Raw genomic sequence first — 9,959 nt, 5'->3', positions numbered from 1 at the left:
GTTGTCAACCCCTACAGTTGCCTGCCGGTGTACAACCCGGAGGTGGTGTTGGCCTACCGAGGCAAGAAGCGCCAGGAGGCCCCTCCACACATCTTCTCCATCTCTGACAATGCCTATCAGTTCATGTTAAATGGTGAGTGTTTGATTTCCTTTGAACTGCTCTTGCAATGAGCTATATGTGGAGGGAAATGTAGGGTATTCTCTGGAAATATGGTGCATCACTTAAAATATTGTGTGTGTGAAATCAATGGAAGATTAATGCTTTTAACTGTAATGGTCTGTGTAAGCTGAGTGTCTGTGTTCCCATTAGAATCAATAAAGACCTGGACCTAATGAAAATAATCCAGAAGGAGCAAATTCACTGGAAAGAAAAGACTTGTTTTTTGGTGTAGACTTTACTGACTGTAATGGGATCTTACATATATGCATAGATTTATGTATCTGAATCACTAAACTAGTCTCAGCTGGAGAGTACAGAGTACAGTAATATCACACATACCCTATAAATGATGTGTATATAGATGATTCAAATTTGCATCAGTGCTAACAAGTAAAATAGAGTATCTCTGTGTTGAACAGGTCTATAAGCTTAATTTGATTATTATGTAAATGGAATTCATGATGGAAAAGACGACCAGGTGGTCTAAAGTACCTACAGCCTTTAATGATTTATGTAACCCCTACACTGATCTATGCAGCTGTAAATCAATTGCCCCTTATACTGAAAAGTAAACTTCAGAAAACAATGTCAAGGAAAAAATAAAGCTTTTAGCATTTAAATTGCATGGCTTTAAAAAAAATTATTTCTACTTTCTCCTTTTCCTTCTACTTTTTATTTTCTCTTCCCTATGTATGCATTGAAATCAAAGATGTGCAGGATTTTAGATCTTTTACTGTTCTTTTGTTACAAACTGGGAAATAGATACAGGATAGAAAAATGAAAAATTAACCCTGTCTCTGTATGATCTCAGAAATACATATTTTTTTATATATAGGAGTTAAAAAAAAAAAAGAGATGAAAAATAGTGAAAGAGGTTGGTCAGACGTTTCTGTTGTTCATGATGCCTCCAAATTTCCACAAGATTACAAAGGAAAATTGTAGTTTCAGAAGAATTTACATGCTCTTAAAGCCCAACTTCAATATTTTAATTACATGTACTTATTTAATAAGAGAGAAATATGTAGCCTGATGAGAAGACAATATCCTGAAAGGCATAAGACTACAAAAGCTACTCTGAAGTGATGTCTTTACTAATCCAGTTGATAATACCTGAAGGACTGCTGGGACCATCAAAAGTATCCACTAGAATTCCCAGAGACTTTTACTGTCTTCTGTCCCTGCATCCTCTGGAAGCTTCATTCATTATTTCTCACCTAGTTTTGGAGTTCTTTGTCATTCATGAGCAATAGGTAAAGCCTTTGTATCTCTGTCTTTTCACAGATCGTGAGAACCAGTCAATCCTGATCACGTATGTACATCCTCTGCTCGGGTCCCTGCAGGGCTGCCCAGTGCCAGGGGACCTCCTGCCTGACCACACGCTCTCTGCTTCTCTCTTTGGTTTCCCAGTGGAGAATCCGGTGCAGGGAAGACTGTGAACACAAAGCGTGTCATCCAGTACTTTGCAACAATTGCAGCAAGCGGAGAGAAGAAGAAGGAGGAGCAGCCAACAGGCAAAATGCAGGTGAGTCAGCAAGAATGGACTGAACACTTGACATATAATTGCCATGTCCACTAAACACTGCAACTGAATAATTGTCATCCCACAGGGAACGCTTGAGGATCAAATCATCAGCGCTAACCCACTGCTGGAAGCCTTTGGAAATGCCAAGACTGTGAGGAACGACAACTCCTCACGCTTTGTAAGTTGTTGCTTTGGACAAAATTCCTCTTCATTATAACAATAGTGATGGGCTAGTGGTATTCTCACATAACGAGAAAGCAATGAAATTCATCTAGGCTGAAATGCTTCTTTTTCCCCTTAACAGGGCAAATTCATTAGAATCCACTTTGGGGCCACAGGCAAACTGGCTTCTGCTGACATTGAAACTTGTAAGAGACTCCCCTGGTCTGATTACATTCCTTCTAATCCTCCCCAGTTCTTGTGCTTACTCTGTCCTACTGTCCTTGCCAGATCTGCTGGAGAAGTCCAGAGTCACTTTCCAGCTCAAGGCAGAAAGAAGCTACCACATATTTTATCAGATCACCTCCAATAAGAAGCCGGAGCTAATTGGTAGGAAGATCACTAACTTTTCTGAAGGAAGATATCTGAGCAATATCTCATTGTGTCATCTGGAAAACTGAAGTAAGCTTGTTTTTTCCCTTTTATTGCTTTCAGATATGCTCCTCATTACCACCAACCCTTATGATTTCCACTTTGTGAGTCAAGGTGAAATCACTGTTCCAAGCATTGATGACCAGGAGGAGCTGATGGCTACGGATGTAAGTAACTTACCAAACAGGTGATCTGGTGGATAGGAGTACATATACATTTACTTTACTCTTTCTGTTGCTAGAGTGCCATTGACATCCTGGGCTTCACTGCTGATGAAAAGACCGCCATCTACAAGCTGACAGGGGCTGTCATGCACTACGGGAACTTGAAGTTCAAGCAGAAACAACGAGAGGAGCAGGCAGAGCCCGATGGCACAGAAGGTGTCAGCAGATTCAGCAATCTTTCTGAACGAGATTGTCACCAAAAGTAGGACTTAGGCAGACTTCAGGCTTTAAATATGCAGAAGTGTAAACTAAAAAAAAAAAAAAAGTTGTTCAGTGGTTAGATGACAGTTGAGACATGTATCTCATTTAATGATACCTGTGATTTTATTCTATGATTACTTTATAAATAAGAGATCTGGTGTATGCTGCCAGGAAGCCAGAGACATGGATGTCAATTACTGTAACATTATTAGTCATAATTTAGTTGGACTACAGATCGCAGTACTGTGGAGTAGTGAAGTGGTTAACCTCAAACAGGATGGGAGACTGTGCTCCTGTTCACCCTCACCTCTTGGGGGAACTCTGATATGAGATGTGTATTTGGTTAGTCTCTGTCACAGCAGAAAGTACAATCCATGCCTCCAACTCTCTGAGTGAAGAATCTCTTGCTGTATGACTAGGAAGAAAGTGTGAAGTCCTGTAGTCATGCCTGAAAAAGAATGAAAGCAATGACTTCTCTTGAAGAACATCTGTAGAAACAAAAGGTCTGAAAATGTTGTACACTCTGAATCCTGAAGACCACAGAGAAATTAGCTTTGTAGCTTTGACTTAGATATTCTTGTGCAGCTCTGTAGTAGTGAACACGGCTGTTACTTTTGAGACAGTCCCTCAAGGACTACATTTTAGAAATTGCCCAATATTTATTTCTCTCTCACTCGTTTCTGGTGTTTAGTGGCTGACAAGGCTGCCTACCTGATGGGCCTGAACTCAGCTGACCTGCTCAAAGCCCTGTGTTATCCCCGAGTCAAGGTGGGGAATGAATATGTGACCAAGGGTCAAACTGTGCAGCAGGTAGGAAAAATGTGGTGACTTGGAACATGCTTTGATTATTCCTTTGACTCTTCTCTGCTGTGTATAGAAACCTCCAAACCTTTCTCCTTGCTTTAGGTGAACAATGCAGTTGGTGCCCTGGCTAAAGCTGTCTATGAGAAGATGTTCCTGTGGATGGTTGTTCGCATCAACTAACAGCTGGATACCAAGCAGCCCAGACAGTACTTCATTGGTGTCCTGGACATTGCTGGCTTTGAGATCTTTGATGTAAGGAACAGTTTTCCTAGCATTTTCACAGAAGGACAATTGAGAGTAAAGGGAAATTTGAAACATTGTTAGTAGACATTGGTGTCTTCCTATGCTTATTTGCAGGGCTTTTGTAATCAACTTTTTTAATCCTGCAAAGAAAAAAAATCAGAAAACTAATCTCCTAATTGCACTAAATCTGAAACCTTCTCTCTTTTCTAAATGTAATGTCTATCCTAGAGCGATAGCATAGGAAAACTACACAGGAAGAGGCCTTGTATTTAAAGTATTGTCCATGATTAATTAGGAGTGCACAAGAAAACACCTTGCTATTATTGCTCAACCTTGAAAATATTGCATGTCTTTTTATGTCTGGCAGTTCAACAGCTTTGAGCAGCTGTGCATCAACTTCACCAATGAGAAACTGCAACAGTTCTTCAACCACCACATGTTTGTGCTGGAGCAAGAGGAATACAAAAAGGAAGGAATTGAATGGACATTCATTGACTTTGGGATGGACCTGGCTGCCTGCATTGAGCTCATTGAGAAGGTATCCTTCCTGTTCAAGTGTGTTATATGTTGGATCTTCCATACTTGCCAAGAGATATACCTAAGAAGCATGTGAAAATATTTTTGCTTTTACAAATATATACCCTGTGAAAGTGGCAATAGGGTGGAAGTGTTTTGGAGATCCTACTCAGATATCAGAACTTCTGGTGACAATATTCATTTCCAGACTGCAAAATGAAGTTGTGTAAAAGACTGTCATGTTCTGTAAGTGCCTATCAGTAAAGAAGTTTTACGGAGAGGATACTATTTTGCAATGTTGTAATTGTAATTTTTTCATCAGCAAAAGCATTTGTGTAAGTTCAAATGAAACAGCAACACTGAAAAAAGTTGTGCCTTAGTTAACTCTCTGACTTTTTGTCATAAAATGCATGGGAACAGCTTTCTCTTCCTACTCCAGCAACTTTCCAAGCAAGACATGTCTGCTTTCTAATCTGTTTCTCTCTCTTGTCTGTTGTAATGTGTTCCAGCCCATGGGCATCTTCTCCATCCTGGAAGAGGAGTGCATGTTCCCCAAGGCAACTGACACCTCTTTCAAGAACAAGCTCTATGACCAACATCTGGGCAAGTCCAGCAACTTCCAGAAGCCCAAACCTGCCAAAGGCAAGGCTGAGGCCCACTTCTCCCTGGTGCACTATGCTGGCACAGTGGACTACAACATCACTGGCTGGCTGGAGAAGAACAAGGACCCCCTGAATGAAACTGTCATTGGGTTGTATCAGAAATCATCTGTGAAGACACTGGCCTTACTCTTTGCCAACTATGGTGGAGCAGATGCAGGTCAGCTTTGTGAAGATTGTATTTTTGGTGTGGGACAATGCTGACACAAAATTAAACCAGTAAACACTAAACATTTAAAGTGGTTTTCTGTTCTATAGTCTCCAATATGCAACATCAATTTTTTTAATACTTTTTTTCTTCCATTGGCAGAGGCTGGTGGTGGTGGTAAGAAGGGTGGCAAGAAAAAGGGTTCTTCTTTCCAGACTGTCTCAGCTCTTTTCCGGGTACAGTAATGCATTTGTTATCTCTTTGTAATCTGAAGAAAGGGGCGAGCTAGTATTAAATATGAAAGTGCTGTTTTACGTTGCTGTATTGGAGGTAAAATTATTTTGAAATTCCACATCAATTTCAAATTTGCTAATATCCAGGATCAATTTCAATGTTGCTAATATGTTGTGTTCAAAAATAAGCATTCAGTCTCCAAAAATAATGAAAATCTAATCCTTTTTTCTTTTGTTTGGAGAGGATATTATTCAGATCTTTATATTGTTATGTCTTTGAGTTAGACTAAAACTGTAATTTTAGCAATCCTGCATTTCTGTGAGATTGATATGTTGGGGAATTGAGAATCTCCTTATAAACTTCTCCAAAGAGATATTTTTTTATTTAAAAAAAACCCTGCTTTTTAACACTTAAGTAAATTGACTTTAGAAGGCAGAACATGAAAAACCTAAAAGTTAATTACTTTGTGTGAAAGTGTGAAATTGTATATTAATTTCCACTGGATCAATAGCAACATAGTGGTAATTTAGTCTTTAAAACTGGTGTTCAAGATCTTTAAATAGAATAAATCTTTGGTTTCTGTGGCTTTACGTAAGGGTTCTAAAACTCAGCTGATTTTGAGAAGTTGTAAAGTCATTACCATGGGCTTGATGCATCAAAGACTGGACATAGGAAACTCACATTACTAACTGGTCCCTCTAGGAGAACTTAAACAAGCTGATGACCAATCTACGGAGCACTCACCCCCATTTTGTCCGTTGCATCATCCCAAATGAAACAAAAACACCTGGTAAGACGCTCAAGCAGAAAGAGAACTTCATTTGATACAGCCATTCCACTCTGTGCTGGAAACTGGTATTCATTTATGCCCTGAATTTCTAGGTGCCATGGAGCATGAACTGGTACTTCACCAGCTGCGGTGTAACGGCGTGCTGGAAGGCATCCGAATTTGCAGGAAAGGTTTCCCCAGCAGAGTTCTCTATGCTGACTTTAAACAGAGGTACAAGCACTGCACTTCTCAGCAGCATTATAAGCGATGTTGGTTCATTCATGTAGGTTAATTCAGGCTGGACTCTGTTGTCAAAAATAACTATATATGAGCTGGTGGGGTTCAGTACCTAGTGTGTGCTGGTTGGGAAAAAACAGCCTTATCTTCCCCTTTCTCATTCCACAGATACAAGGTGCTAAATGCCAGTGCTATCCCAGAGGGACAGTTCATTGATAGCAAGAAGGCTTCTGAGAAGCTTCTTGGGTCAATTGATGTGGACCACACCCAGTACAAATTTGGCCACACCAAGGTACAAGCCCTCCTTGAGTCATTCACTGCATGTCTGTGCTTTGATCTTCCTGACGGTCATGTGTGGCAATGTTCTCTTTCCTAAGGTGTTCTTCAAAGCTGGGCTGCTGGGACTCCTGGAGGAGATGAGGGATGAGAAGCTGGCACAGCTCATCACCCGCACACAGGCCAGGTGCCGGGGCTTCCTGATGAGAGTGGAGTACCAGAGAATGGTGGAGAGGAGGTAGACATTCCTCACCTTCAGTTAAAGTCACTTGCTTGGGGGAAAGCATTGGCACTCATCATAATGAAAATATTCAACACACGTTTTAATTATGCTTCAGGGAGTCCATCTTCTGTATCCAGTACAATGTTCGTGCATTCATGAACGTGAAGCACTGGCCCTGGATGAAGCTGTTCTTCAAGATCAAGCCCTTGCTGAAGAGTGCAGAATCTGAGAAGGAGATGGCCAACATGAAACAAGAGTTTGAGAAAACCAAGGAAGAGCTTGCAAAGTCTGAGGCAAAGAGGAAGGAACTGGAGGAGAAAATGGTGGCCCTGCTGCAGGAGAAAAATGATCTGCAGCTCCAAGTACAGGCTGTAAGTTTATCACCATTAATTTGTCACAGAGAAAAGTAGTCTATACATTCAGACTATTCTTTATGAAGCAGGAGGTCAGACTATAGAAGACCAAAAGTCAGATATTTGGTGAATGACCTATCATCTGTATGTGAAGTTGAGGAATCAAGTGTCTGGCAGTGGCGTGTTGAGCACTCTGACAGCTAGTGGAAAGGAGCAGGGAACTCCAAGTGGGAGTCAGTGCCCTTGCCTTCAGAGGAAGGAGGCAGGTATAGCTAGACAACATGAAATACTCAGAGCAGAGTTTTGCCTGAACCCCCAACTCCATCTGAGCAGGTGAGTCGTGCCAGGGGCATCTCCATTCCACCAGGTTGTAGAACAATGAATTAACTTTGCAGTGTAGATGCAAGCCAGAGTTGAAAGTGGTACTTGTGAATTCAGGTGCAGGAAAAGCCATCCACCCTTTCCTTAATAACTAGCAGTTAATCCTTCACTCCGTCATCAGGAAATACACCTTCAAATTTTTCCTTAGTCTAAGAATATATAGACACAGAGTTTCTTCTTACCTCAGTTGTTTATTATACAAAAGAGCTCTGTGTGCTTTAGACTTAGCTGGTATGAATCAAGATCATAAATGAAATTTATAATGATGCAGAAATTTTTGAGGTTTTTTAACATTGTAGTTTTTTGCATTTCTATTCTGGATTTTCTGCCATGCACTATATAGTAGTTCCACTACAAACAACATCCTGTGGTGGTAAAATTAATCTCAATATTTAAGATTGAGAGGTCTGGCTAACAAGTTATCTTTACTAAAATAACATTAATTTCCACTAAAAGCCATCTTTCCATAATGTACTCGTGTTGGGGCCCACAGTCGCCCCCGACACATTTAGAACAGGTCAGACAGAAGCTTCATTAGCTATAAACACACACAGTGAGAGAACATTCGGGCAGCATCTCCCCTTCTGCTTCCCTGTTCTCTGGCAATTGATTGCAGAGACCCAACCTATATACTGTATCAGAAAAAAAGAAAGCAGTGAGGAAAAACAATAATTTCAATGTTAACAAAGCCAGGTATGCATCCTTGGGAGGGATTATTCTTAAGTAACTGCAACAATTCTAAGGAATCAAAAAGTAAATAACATGAGAATATGGAGGGACTGGCTGTTGGTGGAGTTTATTGGAGTGACACACCCAGTATGAGCTGAGAAGTAGGGAGTTGGAAACAATCATGGACTGTTAGCTCTTAGTTACAATGAATATTCTTTTAGTAAAGATAACTTCTTAGCCAGACCTCTCAATCTTAAAAATTAATAATTTTACCACCACAATCCTATGAACCTTGTAGACACACAGGACTTCACAAAATAAAATATTGCTTTAAAAATATACATGAAAGTATTTGATATTCAAATGTCACCTTACAAAGTCATCTTAGTTTAGTCACTAAATTATTTAAATTACCAGCTGAAAATGGAACACTGTAGTTAATCACCCAGTTATTTGAACATTCCCAGGAGAATATGAGACCCCCATGTTGCCTGTTTTTGCTAGCATACAGAGAAAAATAAATATTCCATTGGACTTTCTTCTAAGCTATTTACGTTTCAAATTCATTTGGGACAAAACAAATCTATTATACCAAAAGCCCACCAAAGAGTAAGATGATGTGGTTGTCAGCTGAAACCAGGATATGCCTCTCCAGACACAGTATGGAAGGATGACACACAAGTAGTTGATTCACAAGGGTAAAACCCCACTTGCACAAGCAGCAATCTTAATACATTTAGAGAGAGAGGAATCTTTTTTCTATTAAATTATTGTTGAGACTACCAGAGCCTTTACTCCTGACATCATATTGGGTTCAGAAGGATTCAGTTACAAAAGGAAAGATATTGAATACTGTGTTTGTGAAGAGAAATGTCTCCAAGCTCTTTCTCCTCTAAGTAAAAGAGAAATTCTCACACCTACATCTGTGAGACATCGTTAGGACTGAGAAAAAAGTTCAGGAATAAATATTGTTTCCAACTGAGAAGCTGTATAATGCATCCCAAGGGGGAAAAAAAAGCATGACTACAGTTGCTTGAGAAGAGTCCAACTTCAGACCATAGTTTAACACACGCTTACATAGGAAAGTTCAGGGAAAAAAAATCCAAAGAAAATCTGTGTCTCCCCACCAGGAAGCAGATAGCTTGGCTGATGCTGAGGAGAGATGTGACCAGCTCATCAAAACCAAAATCCAGCTGGAAGCAAAAGTTAAAGAGGTGACTGAAAGGGCTGAGGATGAGGAAGAAATTAATGCTGAGCTGACAGCCAAGAAGAGGAAACTGGAGGATGAGTGTTCAGAGCTGAAGAAAGATATTGACGACCTTGAGTTAACACTTGCCAAGGTTGAGAAGGAAAAGCATGCCACTGAAAACAAGGTATGAGGCAGAAGACGTCACTCTCACTGCAGAAAAGACCTTTGTTTTGTTATATGATATAAAGTTTTAAACAACATTTTTCTGTCTGCACTTGTTCCCTTCTTCTCAAAGGTGAAAAACCTCACAGAAGAGATGGCAGCCCTGGACGAGACCATTGCCAAGCTGACAAAAGAGAAGAAAGCCGCCCACCAGCGGACACTGGATGACCTGCAGGCAGAAGAAGACAAAGTCAATACGCTGACCAAAGCTAAAACCAAGCTGGAGCAGCAAGTGGACGATGTAAGTACAGATGCACATGAGAAGATTAAAGCTGTTACACAGTCAGACTACCAGCAGAGCACCAATGGTCTTCTCTTTAGCTGGAAGGGTCCCTGGA

At 40.4% G+C, this 9,959-nt stretch overlaps 1 protein-coding gene across 1 annotated transcript in view; it reads left to right on the top strand.

Annotated features, from left to right (window-relative positions):
- LOC104471321 (myosin heavy chain, skeletal muscle, adult-like) overlaps positions 1–9,954 on the top strand; it is a gene marked incomplete at its 3' end in the record, with an annotated part of 10,573 nt that extends 619 nt beyond the window's left edge. Inside the window, 21 exon segments of the mRNA XM_010086628.1 lie at positions 18–133; positions 1,442–1,469; positions 1,568–1,682; positions 1,768–1,860; positions 1,987–2,050; positions 2,133–2,231; positions 2,337–2,440; positions 2,515–2,653; positions 3,390–3,508; positions 3,605–3,754; positions 4,113–4,283; positions 4,771–5,080; positions 5,231–5,304; positions 6,005–6,092; positions 6,185–6,302; positions 6,477–6,600; positions 6,686–6,822; positions 6,923–7,178; positions 9,341–9,583; positions 9,695–9,862; positions 9,943–9,954. Of these exon segments, the coding sequence (XP_010084930.1) occupies positions 18–133; positions 1,442–1,469; positions 1,568–1,682; positions 1,768–1,860; positions 1,987–2,050; positions 2,133–2,231; positions 2,337–2,440; positions 2,515–2,653; positions 3,390–3,508; positions 3,605–3,754; positions 4,113–4,283; positions 4,771–5,080; positions 5,231–5,304; positions 6,005–6,092; positions 6,185–6,302; positions 6,477–6,600; positions 6,686–6,822; positions 6,923–7,178; positions 9,341–9,583; positions 9,695–9,862; positions 9,943–9,954 (2,728 nt within the window).
- Positions 9,955–9,959: the final 5 nt, after the last annotated feature.

Source organism: Pterocles gutturalis, unplaced genomic scaffold (assembly GCF_000699245.1).
Source record: "Pterocles gutturalis isolate BGI_N339 unplaced genomic scaffold, ASM69924v1 scaffold10671, whole genome shotgun sequence".
Lineage (NCBI taxonomy): Eukaryota > Metazoa > Chordata > Aves > Pterocliformes > Pteroclidae > Pterocles > Pterocles gutturalis.
The sequence above is the reverse complement of the archived record's forward strand: the minus strand, read 5'-3'. Positions and strand labels throughout refer to the sequence as shown.